General features: G+C 39.7%; 1 protein-coding gene across 2 annotated transcripts in view; it reads right to left on the reverse strand.

The window, feature by feature from the left end:
• Positions 1-81, reverse strand: part of LOC133140983 (leucine-rich repeat transmembrane neuronal protein 4) — a 94,497-nt gene extending 94,416 nt beyond the window's left edge. For both annotated transcript variants that reach the window (XM_061261324.1, XM_061261325.1), the window contains exon 1: positions 9-81. In XM_061261324.1, the coding sequence (XP_061117308.1) occupies positions 9-12 (4 nt within the window). In that variant the 5' untranslated portion in view covers positions 13-81. The remainder of the gene's footprint in view (positions 1-8) is intronic.
• Positions 82-15,592: the final 15,511 nt, after the last annotated feature.

The following is a 15,592-nucleotide window of genomic DNA, read 5'->3' on the forward strand; positions in this document are numbered from 1 at the left end:
TAACATACCCATATCCTCGTATCTATCAGCTACTGTCCACGGGTTTAAAACCTTCTTCTAGTACTTGACTTCCAAGCCCGCATGACACGCGGTCTCCTCGGATGGTATCGTTAATATCCACTACCAACCCGCTCACGCAGCTGAGCTGGTGGAGCAGCGGACAGCAAGCGCACACAAGGCACACCTGCCCGCCGTTGCGTTCCGGAGGTATGGGAAGGGTGAGCAACCTCGTGCCCGTATTTTAGTCTCCGAGTCCAGCCATGCAGTGTGTCTCACTGTCCTGATGCAAGCAGGGAAATAGCCTTGAGGTCTCTCCAAGATTTTGACGCATTATTAACACGATTTTATGGTTATACAATTAATAAAAGAGCGACAGAGGAACCGTAGAGGATAATTCCAAAGCCAGATGGAATTAAATCCGAAATGAAACGTACGACGAAGAAAAGTTTATGGAAGTCACACTCTCTATTAATGTTCGCATTGCGTTTCATCCATTAATTATGCCATAGTGCGTAAAGGAATCATTTAAACGAAGACTCAGCAACAGTGTAAATCAACAGACAAGAATTCCTTCGCAAAAATCTTTTCAGAATGTCCGAATGAAACGTAGTGCAGGTTGCTAGAAGTTCATATTCCAGTGTTTGGCAGCGTGAAAAGATTCACAGACCAACAGCCCGAGTAGGACAAATACCGTTTCTTCCTGTATTTTCTCTGTCCGTCTCTCAGTTCCAAATAGGACAGGGGGTAGAGAAGGCGTAGCACGCTCTACCACTGTAACAATATCACGGCTGTCTCTCACGGCACCTTCGCTGTGCGAAATGATTCAGATTGCCCTCTTCTGGTGAAAACCGAAGCCCCACAACAAAACCAATGCTGCCACATGACCTCTACCCTCAAGCTAAGGCTGGAAACACACTTTTACAAACACTGAAAGAAAGTACGAGTCCCTACATAGTGCTATACCAAGTTAACTGTATTGCTGCTGAAGAAGAAACGGTAGAAGGCACACCGTTATTTGCCGGACTGAGGTAAAAATGAATACCCACTACTGTAGCTCCACATTTACAGAAATGCCTTCAAAGGTAGTTTATCCTAACATGATTCAGAATTGGCTGGTTCATTGCTGGTTCATTGACATGTAGAATGGAAAGAAATAAAGAAGCTTTACAGTTATTTTCAAACAACATTGTATATATTTCCCAAATGGTAAATTTGAGGACTATCATGTCATAAAGGATTTTAGTTTTTTAGAGTCATTTCACATTTATTGCAAATTTGCCAGATATTTCATATTTGTTTGGATGGTTCTAGGCATTAGCGGATATTTTACATTTTGCTGTAGCATTAACAAACACATTGGTATGAAGTTGCCTCATTAAGTCCTGGCTACAAAAAGGTGTAATCATCTCCTCCAGGAATAAGTACTGTAAATAAAGCTTTGTGTATCTATGACTCAAAATCATTTGGCTTGCTGTGCATGCATACTTTGTTTTGGCATTGAACTTCCACTATATATTGTATTACACACACACACACACACACACACACACACACACACACACATGCACCATTGAAGTCTGTGCTGGTATCATAAGAATCGGTCCCATGGTGTCCTTTGCATTTCATTGCAATTTACATCTCATTACGTTGCATTAGCTTATCTCACAGGGAAGTCAGTAACTTACACAGAGTCTCTAATAAGTGCAATAAAACGGTCTGGTGAAATACCAGTTGTGACCATCTCAATGGCATACATCTTTCAGAGTATATGTATTATAATAATATCATTACATTGGAGGAAATGCATTTTTGAATGATGATAATGCATTTATTATATTGCTTATTGCATATGGAGTGGTGAATGTATAGAGAAAAAAGTATAGTGGATACCTCATGGCCCATCTTGGGACTGATCCATTGGTACCATCCGTACGTGTGTGAGGGGTGGGGGCAGATAATAACACGTAACACTGCTGAAACCAATATCAGAAGGTCCTGATTGAGAGATTCACTTGTATATAACCCTTCAATGTTTTGATGAGTGGATAATTCATTTTAGCATATTTTCTCTAGAAAAGTCATTTCATTTCAAACCATGAAATTATTCACAATTGAAAGTATCACTTTGGTCAACACTACAGTGGTCTTTTGTGGTCTACCAGGTAATTCGCTATTGCTGACTTCACCAGTGTGTTCTTGCTTCTTAACAATGTACAATGAACAAATAGTTCATTTTGAAACACCTACTGTAATATTTAGGCTATCTCTGAATGATTTATTTTAAATGTGTAGCCTCACGATGCCCTACTTTACTGCCATTGACACTATTTGGATTATTTGGTCCTGATGTTGAGAAACAACAGCAACAAACTCTAAATACACATTCCACACCTAACCATTTGTTACATTTTGTATTAATGATACAAAGACACATAGGTGGTCAAGAAACAGAACAGAAACAGCCAGTTAACCTCATATTTACTGTTTTATTTCAAATCCAATGTACAGAGTCAAAACAAATTGTGCCACTCTCCAGATACTCACCAGCACTGTATAGGACATTGTATAAAAATAAAAGATGATTTCTTAAAATAGTTAGCTATTACTTATTCTTCATTAGTATGCATACCATGTGCAGATGCATATCTGGGCATAGTCCAGGGCCAGGACTAGGGGTGTCTATGTGATGATGCAGAATGATGTACAATAATTGGCTTCGTCAGCTCGTTAGGAAGGAAGATGGCTAACGTTACAGCAGAGGAGTGAGCTACAGCAAAGCAAATTTGAAACACAAAAGTGGAACACTTCAAAACAGACAAGCGGAAAAGGTAGCCAAGTTATCGAACACTATATTAGGTTGGCTACAACAAACTGATTAAGGTGAAGACGTCATATATAGGCTTAATATTACTTTAAACCACTATCCAACTTTTGTTTTTGTGTGTTCTATAACCAAAACCTAGCATTGGACAGTGCTACCAGCTAACTTAACTACATTTTCCAGTAATCTACCTTGTGTAACTATTTCCATTAAGTAGAAATTAAGTACAATTACACCTGTATTGGCATTAAAGTAAAATTATTAGGCCAGTATTATTACATATAAAATAACGGCTGTAATTCCTGCACCAAACACACAATATGTAAATACCCTCAAATCAGAGCTAACAGTTTATCCTGTAACATCATATTAATCGTTTGATTTCAAATTCAATGTGCTGGAGTACAGAGTGTGTCCTGAATAAAGAGTGCCCCCCTGAAATCTGTGACTGCCCCCCCAGTCAGAGCAGTAGAGAACCGGGACTGGCATAGTCACAATTTTTGATGCATCTAAATAATACTTTTTTTCTCCACAATGAGCAATGAAGCAAGAGCACATCTATGATGGGCTCCTTTGGCCCCCAGGCTGGCAATAGCCTTGTTGTCCAGCAAAAAGAGCTGACTAGCAGGCAACCCAGCCTCTCTGTGTCCTCACAAACTGGGAGAGCAAATCCATGAACCAGGTATAAGCCTGGGTGGCCTCTGGTGCCCTCAACAACTCTGAGGTCACACAGAGTAGGAACAGAAGACCTTGTCAAGCACAAGCCTTGCAGATTGTACAGCTGGGGACAGACCAGGTCACAGACGGGAGCAGGGAATGGATACTAGATTGTCGGAGTGGAAAATAGGGCAGCTGATTGATTTAACTTTTGAATTATTGGTAAAAAAAAAAAAAGATGAATCACCATTTTGTGTCCAACAGTGTCAAGAAGAAACATGACAAAATTCACTACAAAACAGACAATCATGACAAATTCAGCTTGCCAAACAGAGAGGTTTAGATAAGCAATTTCCACAAATTTTGATCAGTTACCACAAATGTAAAGACATATTTTCTGAGAACTGGTGACAGAGATGGCAAGGTCAGCTAAGCAACCAGGGTTGGACAAACAAAAAATGGGGAACAATGCAAATGTGTCTGGGTGAGATTTACTGTACAATATGTAGGGGTAGACTTACAGATTCTCGGGCCCCAAGCAAATAAAAAAAAATGTTGTTTGCTGACTTAAGGATGTAATGTCACATCCTGCTGCATTTTGCTGCGATAATGGATGAGTTAACAAAAATGGATTTCTAAACACATTCTTTCTATCATCTCTGCTGTTTTTCTTTAACATCAATATCATCCTCTCCAGTTTTGAATGAATAATTGTATGATGGTTTTGTAGTGTCATCGCTTACAGAGATGCAATCCCACAGAACAGTAGTTTTGGGAAGCCATTGTGCTCTGAACATTGCACCATTATTGCTCCGCACTCTATGAAGTGTTTAATGAATAAACAAAGGTTGTGCGTAGTGACCCATTAATGGAACTCCGAGCCAGGGTCAGAGCTATCATTTCTCACGTGGCTGTAACTTCATGCCCTTTATCACAGGTCTAATTATGGGTAATGGACAATTCAGATCACATCGCTAATACAGTGCAGTTGAATTCAAGACATTCCACGAGTCACACCAGTATAGTCAATAAATAACGCAAATGGAGAGATGGGGGTGGGGAGGAGACTGAAGGATGCGGATTCACAGACAGGCAGAAAGATGAACAGAGGAGTGATATAAGCACAGGCCGCCTATCTGCCACATTGTGCATTCTGTGTGACTAATTTTCCTCCATTGTACTATATACACCATGAAAAAGGCTGCTGTGTTCTGTTGATGCGGGAGCACATTAAGGCATTCACGTCAGTTTTATTCCAAAGGGAACCACTTTGCATACACTGAGGGAATACCATTAACCTTCTGCAAAGATCAATCTTTTGAATACGTAGGTGTCGAGAATCTTCTGGAGGCATGGTGTTTAGTGTATGTTGTGAAAAGCATGAATGATTTACTTTACATGCTATAGAACACTGAAGAAATACTGATATTGAATGTGATGTGCGTGTTTTTCATCCTACTAGTTTACATCCAACATCTGTTTGTTAAAAATTCTTGGGGAAGTGCAAATAAAATGCATGTTGCAAATGACTTGGTTCCTCCCAGCAGGTGTTCCTCAGGAATGATTCACTTCATTGGGTTGCTTTAATGTGTTCCCTGACAGAGCCTGCGCTCCACTCGCAGAAATAACAGTCTTTGAGAAGAAAGTGTGTATGAAAACAGGTTATGATGCAGTGTCTATGAGCCCCAATCACTCAGCTTAAAACAGGCAAATTATTGGCAGATCAACTGACAATATCGGCCTTTTTCTGCACATGACCTTTAGCAATTGCTCAACTGCCAGGAATCCTGAAAGACAACCTGTTTCTGTGTGAGATTTAATGTATATAGTTAAGTTTGTCCTTTCCAGTCTTTTTTGTTAAATGCAAAAACATTCCCCTGATACCTGAATACCTGAGACTGAGAAAGTCCAAATCTAACATTTCGTAAGTCCATTGTGATTTTCCTGTGTTTGTGCTGGTATACAGTAACTGAAAGCACTTCTTTATTTCACAAAAGCAAACTTTCACCATCACGTTCTCTGTCCGACACACTTTAACTGGACTGCGATGAACCATGTTCATGAGAAAATCTGTGTAGCGCTTGTTGTCTATCAGCCAATCACAACTCAGTACTCACATGGTTGGCATTTATATAGCGCCTTTATCCAAAGCGCTGCACAATTGATGCTTCTCATTCACCCATTCATACAAACACTCACACACCAACGGCGATTGGCTACTATGCAAGGCGCCTACCAGCTCGTTAGGAGCATTTGGGGGTTAGGTGTCTTGCTCAGGGACACTTCGACACAGCCCGGGCGGGGATCGAACCGGCAACCCTCCGACTGCCAGACGACTGCTCTTACTGCCTGAGCCATGTCGCCCTGAAGAAGGGCAAACCCCTAAACCCCAAATAGCAAGCACATAATAATACTCATTACTCAGTACTCGAGTAAACTACCTCACAGCTCAGTTACAGCTCACAACCCCTATTAGTGAGATTAAGAGTGTTATTAGCATTAAATGCGATCAAGATGGATCCATTCACAAAATAAAATGCAAATTAGGTGAAGGGTAGTACAAGCAAAGTCCAGCAGATAATTAATCTGGGTGGAGTAGTTTTGTGGTCAATTTTGACAAGGTAGTGTAAGTTACAGGGTAAAAAGTGTAGCAGCCTTTTCCACATGTACTGTACTGGACTGTTATTATTGAATCTTTGAATCTGTTAAAGTATGTCCAGTTTTTTCTGATTTGTCTTACATTTTTGGGCAATGGAGTAAGCACATTCCGTCCAGATACGTCCCTTAAGCACCAACGTGTAAAAACTTAATTCAGTTATCTGAGCCCTACACAGTAGTCAAGAGAAATTCCGCAATACTTGGTCTCCCAAAAGAGCTTTGTCAACACAGTATGTTGCAGGAGTACAGGAGCATCCTTTGATTTAATTGTGGTGTTGTGTCATTTAGTATTTATTGTACAATCTTTGGCATTTGTATTAAATTCCATGTTCTTTTGCCTTTTCTCAATGCATCTAGAATGACTTCAGTTCATTAAACTTCAAAATTCCTGTCTATACCTCATGAATTTAAGCCAACAATTCACTCCATTATATTTCAGTGAAGTGTAGCTTTCTCATATTTTGGCTTGGTATGGTACCTGTGAAGAATGTATTGTGGGAATTGAGCTGAGTTGAACACCCACAACTGGAAATATCCTACGCTAAAACCTTTCACCTTTCTTAGGTTCTACTTTGGATGAATCAATGAAGTCCTACCCAACTCCTTTTGCAGAAAATGCAGTCTGTTCTACTTCCAACTCTAAATCACCCGACTCTGCTCCTTCCAACACTGCAACAATTCATCTCTCTCATTCTCCCTCACTAAATCTCACCACACTCGGCTCACACACCCAACCTATCCATTTGGGGCTGTCAGGTTACCCAGCAAGCATTTAGCAAGGGGAAAAGAGCCTCAATTTGGTTTTCAGTTCCAATTACCCCCAAAATACCAGCCTCTGATGACCTGACAGCTATGGTGGCACTCTGCAGTTTAAATGTTCTGATCATCAAGAAGAGCATGGCAAAAAGAGCATATCATATCCATTTACATTAAATTCTTAACACACTATATGCACGCAGTGAGCTCTTTTAGGTATTTATTAGACTTATTTTTTAGACTTATTCGTCTTCTGCTGCTGGAGCCTAGTTTGTTGTAAAGGTATACATGATAAAGTGATCACTGAGTGTGTGTGTGTGCATGTTAGTTGTGCAAGTATGTCTTCGCAAAAACATATACATATGTGTGGTCCCTAAAGACGTACTCTCTCTCTCCAAGGCATGGTTAGTCAAGTAGTCTAAAAGCACAAATATGCCATTGGCATTGGTGATTTCTAATCTTATACTGTCACTGCTCTCTTTAACTGACATCAGTACAGTGACAAAGTAAGCTAGCCCCATCTGTGCTGTGCACTGGCTTTGTATTTCTATTATATATTTTTTTATTTCAAGAAAGTGCTTTTGCATCCTATCAACTTTTCACTAAGATCTCCTCCATTACCCTCTGATGAATTATTGTGATATATCTTGCTCCCCTCAGCATCCTGGCTCCCTGCTGGCATTGCATTTTGCATTTGCACTACGGAACGCACAGAGGGAAACAAAAGACAAAATGCTAGGTGCAGAGACATGTTTTTCCATGTTTATAACATTCAACCTTTTTCCTCTGTTTTTATTTTTTGCCAATAATTCTGGAGCCCACTGTATATTATGAAATGTTATGATATCGAATTATGACAAACAGTATCTGTATGTATGTAATCCATTTATGGACTATAAATGATTTCAGAATAAGGATCATGCTGATGCGCACAGTAAGAGGAGAAAAGTGGTTCCAACAGCGCACACCTTGTGATATATGTAATTTAAATGCTTTCTCCGAAGTTCAGTGCTCCCTTGGTAGCCATATAATGACGGATTATGATACAGAACGGCTAGCTTTTGAATTGGTACTGTGGTATGTATACTTGTGTCCCAGAGTCAGAGCCCCAAGCCTCACTCAGAGCTAGGTACAAGTTGCAAGCAACTTCTGAGTTTTAGCACTAGGTTTTAAGTCCCATAGACCTGAGTATTAATTTAGGTAACAAGTCTCAAAAGACCTCTCAGTTTCTAGCAACTAGATTCAAAGTCTCACAGAGGAGTACTAATTTATTCAATAAGTCTCAAGAGACCAGAGTTTCTAGCAACTTGCTTTTAAGTTTCACAGACTTCTGAGTACAAATTTAGGTTACAAGTCAACAGGACCGCCGAGTTTCTAGCAGCAGATTATAAGTTGTTTTGAAAATTGTAACCTCTGCCATAAGCTTTTGTTCACAGTTGTGCATATTTGCTGGATGCTGGTTCTTGCTGGTGTCCCAGTTAGATTGCATCCATACAGTGGAACAGTGTTTGTTATTTTTCTTTATTATTTTTCTTTGTTGTTTTTGAAGGCAATCCTGAATGGAGATCTGATCTCTGTTGTGGGTTGGCTACACGCCCACTTTGAGATCGGTGAACCTTAGCGAGTTAGGTTTATTTAGATTTGGATAGGCAGATAGGACCGGAGTTACTTGTCAGCCTGTTGTGTTCATTTCCAATCCCTAGATAACACCTCACCTCTCTATCCTCTACCCTGTTATGGCCTGACCATAGACTGGGTCATGACAAAATAATCTGAGATCCGATAATGTTTCCTGCAACAAAATCCAAATCCTTAAATGGGTCTCGTAAAACAGATTTTTTTTAGGTTGGTGTGCCCTTTTTTCACGTATTTCTTGAAAGTTAACAGGTGCCATACATGTACCATTTGGCTGAAGATAATTCACAAATGGCAACAATATACACTGTAATTCAAATTTAATAAATTCTTTAGAAACACTGAAAACTCTTAAAAGGCCAGGATGTCCCATTGCAATAAAAAGACTGTGAATACATGATTAGAAAAATGTTCTCAGACATGTTGGCATTTCTTATTCTATTAATCCATGAATAAATAAACAAAAAGTAAATGCTCAAGCCAAAGAGTAACCTGAAGCCATGTTGTATAGGTTTGACACATTAACTGAATTGCTATGTAGTGATGGGCACACTATCCATCTTTTTGGGTGTTTAGTGTTTCATAATGTTTAGTGTTTTTAATCTGAGGAGGGACATGTTTACCCAGACTGTTTAAATTTGATTCACCTAGTAAGTGTCAAGGCGGCACGGATGGTGCAGTGGGTAGCACTGCCGCCTCACAGCAAGGAGGTCCTGGGTTCGAATCCCCGTCGGCCGGGGCCTCTCTGTGCGGAGTTTGCATGTTCTCCCCGTGTCTGCGTGGGTTTCCTCCGGGTACTCCGGTTTCCTCCCACAGTCCAAAGACATGCACGTTAGGCTGATTGGAGAGTCTAAATTGCCCGTAGGTATGAGTGTGTGAGTGAATGGTGTGTGTGCCCTGCGATGGACTGGCGACCTGTCCAGGGTGTATTCCTGCCTTTCGCCCAATGTATGCTGGGATAGGCTCCAGCCCCCCTGCGACCCTGATCAGGATAAGCGGGTTCAGATAATGGATGGATGGATGGATGGATAGTAAGTGTCAAAGTTTAAGTGCCATATTTAAAAATTAGGCATTCAGAGGTCAGTCTGAATGAAAAGCATGCCTCACTATCTTTGTCTTTTTGTTGTAAACTTTTTTGGCCAGTGCTTATTACATTTTTTGCACTTAAGTGCTCTCCTGAGTCAAATGCCCAATCAGTACCTGAGAGTTTTCACATTTATATTCTATATTCAGCCAAAATTGATTCACAAGCAAAAAGTACTGTTGAGAAAGCAATCTGGAATATTGCGTTGTTCATGTTTTCACTCAAGAACTATGAGTGAAGCTGCTTGTAGGGCAATTATATGCTCCCGTATGACATGATCAGTTCTGCCAAGCAGACTGTCAGAATGGTGGGGCAGAGGAACCAATAGCAGACTCAGGGGTGTTGGCTGGTTTAATGAGCAGGTGGATAAGGGGCAGACAGAGCGTAATCCAAAAAGGCAAGAGTTGAAAACCAGGTAGGCAGTCCAGAAGTAGGGCGGAAGTACAGAGTCCACAAAACAAGATAAGAGTCCAGAGAAGCAGGCATAAACAAGAAATCCAGAAGACAAAAACTATGAAAAAACTAGAACAGAATGCCACAAGGGCAAAGGCTCGGGAATAAGAAGGCTAGAACAAGGGTAAAGGAATATAAGTGCTCGGGACTCAAAAACATGATAAGACGAACTAGAGAAGTGCAACTGAGAAGGACAGGTATAGAAACACAGGGGAATGAGACAAACGAGACACATGAAACGGTAATAACACAATAACGAGGGGGGAAACAAAAACATGGACTGGATTCACAAAGACGCACATGTAATACAAACGGCTCCAGACTAGGGAGTAGACAATTGCACAGAATTAAGGAACGTAGTGATAGGGGAGTGCAGGTGCAAACATTTCGCTGAATCGAGGCAAGCAATTTAGGGATAGAACAGGGAGGCGGAGTTATGGAGCAGTATTGAAGGTAGAGGTAGAGGTAGAGTTAGTCTGTTAGTTACGTGATTAAATTACAAATACCCAAAACTAGTGAATGTTAGTTTGTAGATGAACATATTAGTGTGTTAATATAATTAGTACTGTACAAGTTAGTTGGGATTAGTAAATTAGTGCCATCTACAAACATGAAATGGAGAGAAAGCAGGAAGTAAGAAAAGTGAGACTGAAGGAATATTGGGAAACCGAAAAATTCTGAAACCACCCGAATAGTGAAGCACACAGACAGGGGAGTGACTTGGGATCAGAAAACATTCAGACACAGACATCACAGGGGAAGACGAGTGCAAAGACTAATGAATGTAAACTCAGGATCATAACAGCAGACCTCTGCTTTTCTCTGCTTCTGAAAGAAAACCCTGAGTCCATGTATCCATATCCATGCATTGGTCATGGTGACAAAAGGGAGGGCAGCAGGTTGCAGTTTGCGAGGTAGGAATACATACTGTACCCCCTGGACTGGTCAACTCTCCATTCACTCACACGCTTTTCATGTTTAGAGGGGTTAACTTGTCATTTTGTCAGATAGCTATGGATATATAAAGAAATGCAAGTATCTTGTTCTATATTGAACACAATGCATACATTTTGCAGGAAAATTGCATAAAGAGTGGTAAATTATTTTTAACTGATCAAATTAAAGACTGTAGGTGAATCAGTAGGCTCCGAAGTTTTGAAAGTGTGGACACCTGACCACCAAGACTAACCATTTGGAAGATGACAAATTCTAAGGCAAATCAAATGATTACAAAGTGTTTTATTTGTTACCTCTTTTCATGTAATTGCTTGCAAGATTAGCAAGTGCAGTAAGCACAGCATGAACATGGTACTTCTTCATGCCATTACAAAGCTATTTCTGACATAATGCAGTTTAAGGTAAATAATCCATCTGAAGATGGAAAGCACCTAATTAAGAAAAGATAATAGCTTGTTAAAATTCTTCAACGGAAATTGTGGTTGGAACAAAAAGCAGCATACTCAGGGCTACTCCAGGACCTAGTTTGGTAACCACTGGCCCAGCTCTTTGGACTGTGGTAACTGGTTGAAGCCAGAATACAGGGATATGGGGAGAACATGCAAACTCCACACAGAGAGGAGAAAGGAAAGTACCCAACAAACTACAAGCCTGCTAAAAAAAGAGGATACAATACAATAGGTGCTCTACAACCAGGACAGATAGATTATTTAGAGGTTCATTATCCAGACAACTTCACAAGGACTAGGCCACACAGAGAGGCCCTCGGTCAGAATTTGAACTCAGTCCTTTCATTTCCAACAGTGCTATTCACTGGATCAATGTGCCACCCAAGGTTCTGAAACCTCTGAAAATCATCTCATATATGAAATTGGAGTGTTCACTGAATGCACAAATAGGCCAAATTAATTACATCGGAACATCCCTGGCATCCAGCTACTGTAATCATTCAAGTTTCCTTTGTAGAGCAAGAGTATCTCAATGTAAAGTTTATGCTAGATATAGAGTGGGGTGCAGAAATGTGGGCACCCTGGTTTAAATGTCTGTTACAATTAATCTGTATGTGATCAGAAGCAACTCTTAAACATAAGACCTTTCTGCAAATTTTAAAGGAAGATTGGAAAAGGGCCCTGTGCAAAGGTATGGGAACCCTTTTGGATTATTCTTTGTTACTTTTAAATAATATGATTACTAAGGCCCAAACACAGGTGATTTACTCATTAAGGCTTCAATGAGTCAGGTGAGTATAATTGCTGGGCTGAACTTTTTATTCTGACGTAACTCCATGCCTTCTAAAGTATCAAACTGCAGTGGCTGTTCTGTCTGGTGTTAACAACCATTAGTTCCTCTAAACAGTTGTCAAATAATTTCAGAATGAAGATGGTACATTTTAACCAAGAGAGATAAGGCTACAAAATGTTTCAAACCAACTTCAAACTTTGCAAGAAAGAACAACCTCAACACAAAAAAAGTGTCTGAAGTATGCAAAAGAAAACATTGTGCTTTGGACTGACTAAACCAAAATTGTACTTTTTGGCCACCACCAAAGCAGGTATGTTTGGAGAAAAAAAAGGGTGAAGCCTTTGTAGAGAACCACACCTTGCCAACTGTGAAGCATGTAGGTTGATCCATTATGCTTTAGATGGGTGTGGCAGCTGAGGACACAGGAATTATTGAGTGGAAAGAAGTATGGATTCCACCATATATCAAGACATTCTAGAGGCTAATGTTCAAAGGTCAGTCCAGATATTGAAATTGAAGAGAGTTGGGTATTCCAGCAATACAATGGTCCAAAGCATACCTCAATAACAACCATGAAGTACCTCCAGGAAAAATGGATGAAGGTTTTGGAATGACCACCACAGTCCCCAGATTTGAATATTATTGAAAATCTGTGGAGAGTTCTCAAACATGCCGTACATGCAAGGAGGCTAAAGAATAATTCGGAGCTAGAGGTGTTCTGCCCGAAAGAATGGGGGAAAACTGAAAGACTCTAAACTGGCTATAGGAAACATTTTCAAGCTGTCATAGTTGCCTGAGGAGGAGTTAAAGTATTAACTGACAGGGTACCCAAATCATTATTTGAAAAAAGGGGCAGGGTGTGAATCCCTGTAGTCAACTGTGTTTGATCATTTTAGCATGGAGACTGCAATAAATATTGCAAACTTGTTTAGTGGAAAATGCCTGTTTTTTTGCTGCATTCACAATATAGAGTAGTCTAATTGTAAAGCCATTTTTATATATCTCAGGTGTGTAAGAAGCAGATATTTCTCTTTATAAATAAATTCATAAATTAAGCCCCAGGGATGGACAGCAGATTAGATCCAGCCCACAGAACCAATTGGCAATTCCTTCCAATCCTACAAGCTAAAGAAACACTACTCCTGGAATTAAAGTTAATTAAATTTCAGTAAAAATGTAAATGCAACGAAGCGGAACAGTATCTGGGCCAGGTGTGCAATTGTCTAAAGTTATGCTATTTAGAACAAACCTTTTCGATACAATTGAAATGCATTCCAAAGATTACATCACTATGCATTGCATTTCACACATTTGATACTGTAGTCTGCACATAATGTATAAAAATAAAAACACACAAAGAGCTGAAATTAGAAGGTACCTGTCGAGTTAAATGACATGCTAGTCATATGCTTGTAGAGAAGCATGGTTTAATGTGAAGTAACACCATGATGCGTATATTAATTTCTCACATTTTTATATACTGTACAAGCACAGTTATAGAACCACGGCATACGTTTCTTTACACATGATTATACAGTATGTGTGTGGTGTGAATGAATAGCAGTTGTTTAACAGTGGGCTGATACTGGAAGTTATTTATTTGTACTCTACCCACCTTTTCAGTCATAAACATGGAAACGCATACAAAATAACCCAAGCTTGAGGAGACTCAGTGTGACAAGACTCAACTGTCAAGAGAAGGGCCAGAAGGGTGCTTTGGTTGAAATGTGTTGCTTTCTGATTGCCACCCTTTCTGTGTTGAGAATTGCTCATCCTCCTCTTGTCTCTCTGTCTTCTGGGCAGCCGGGAGGGTGATGCTTCAGATGCACAAACAAGTGAAGGATGACTATGCTAATCAGCTTGAAAGGTGTGTGGCAGGAGGGATATAGGCTGTGTGGGCTTCACTTCATTTATACATCAGGACCTGTCAAAGCTTTGCTCTAACAAACAATGCATACAAAAGTGGCTCTGACCACACATGCATGCACGCACACAGACGCACGCCCGCACACAAACACATTCACTCTGAGTAGTTCTATCAATGGGCATGGTATATTCCTATTTTTTAGTTTCTATGAACTATTTCAAATGAAAAAGGAAACAATTGTGAGTGTGTGTTCTGCGTGTGCACAATATAAATAAATTAATAATGAGCCCAGGAAAAATCTGAAGTTTCCACCAGCACCTGTCAATTACAAACATGGTACATCACCCCGGTTTTCATCTGACAGGTATTTTTCACAGAAATGCAGTGGTTCAATTGAACAGGTATAATAAATAAAGCAAGAAAATGCAATAGGGACAGTGAGTTGTTTTCTTTTGTTACCTGTATCTGTCTCAGATTTTTCCACCAAAAGCACAAAAATAGAGCACTTAAAGGTCTCCTGCTGTTTGATTGTTCTAATTTTTTCTTTTTACCTGAAAATTGTCATGTGTACATCTGTGGGGCGCATGAATTGTGTCCACAGGTGTTTTAAAAGTAATTCCGTAGAAAATGCACTTTATCACAAAGCATGAACCAATTAAAGCTAATTATCTCTTGCAAAGACAGCACTATATATATTTTCTATGTTCATACCTGTTATGGATTCTGTACTTTGAAAAAGTACAGAAGAAGATTTTTGTATCTGCATCAACACATTTATATGATAAACATTGTAAGGGTTATGTTGATGTTAAGGATCAGATCTACTCAAGCTCTGTGGTGGCACAAACCTGTTAACACCATTTAAAATGTATGATAATATAGAAAACTTGGACTGCTGTTTTCTTTTGCATTTTAAATGGTACCTTCACTGAAGAAAATAACCCAAAGTACAGAGAGTTACAAATTAAGAAAACTAATTTGGTCCCACAGGTTCAATTCATGAATGTATTTGATGGAATCACAATGTTAAGCTGAAAACATTGATTTGGGGGTTACGCTGATATCAGCAAATTAAGCAACTTGTGTGCTTTATCAAGGCTCATGCTGGTCACTTTAATGGCAATAGTGCATCACAGCTGAATTCATTTTCTGAATGATGCAACGGTGGAGTGTGACACATTCACACATGGGTACCTGTTGCTGGCAGGGGGATTTAACTGCCTTCATTACCAAGTTTTTATTTTAAGCCCAAGTACCGTATTTATGAAATGTTGAAAGAAAGGTATTGTATTGTGTTGTATTTACAGTATTGTATTTACCGTGTTGGAGTAATTTTAACTTAAAAGGCCAGTTCTGGCTTTTCTAGTGGTACTTAATGTAATTTGCACATTATGTGAATGCCACAGCATGCCTAAGTATTTTTGCTCAAGTTTATGCTTCAATAGCCTGCACAATGCCCAGC

This window comes from Conger conger, chromosome 11, assembly GCF_963514075.1.
Source record: "Conger conger chromosome 11, fConCon1.1, whole genome shotgun sequence".
NCBI lineage: Eukaryota > Metazoa > Chordata > Actinopteri > Anguilliformes > Congridae > Conger > Conger conger.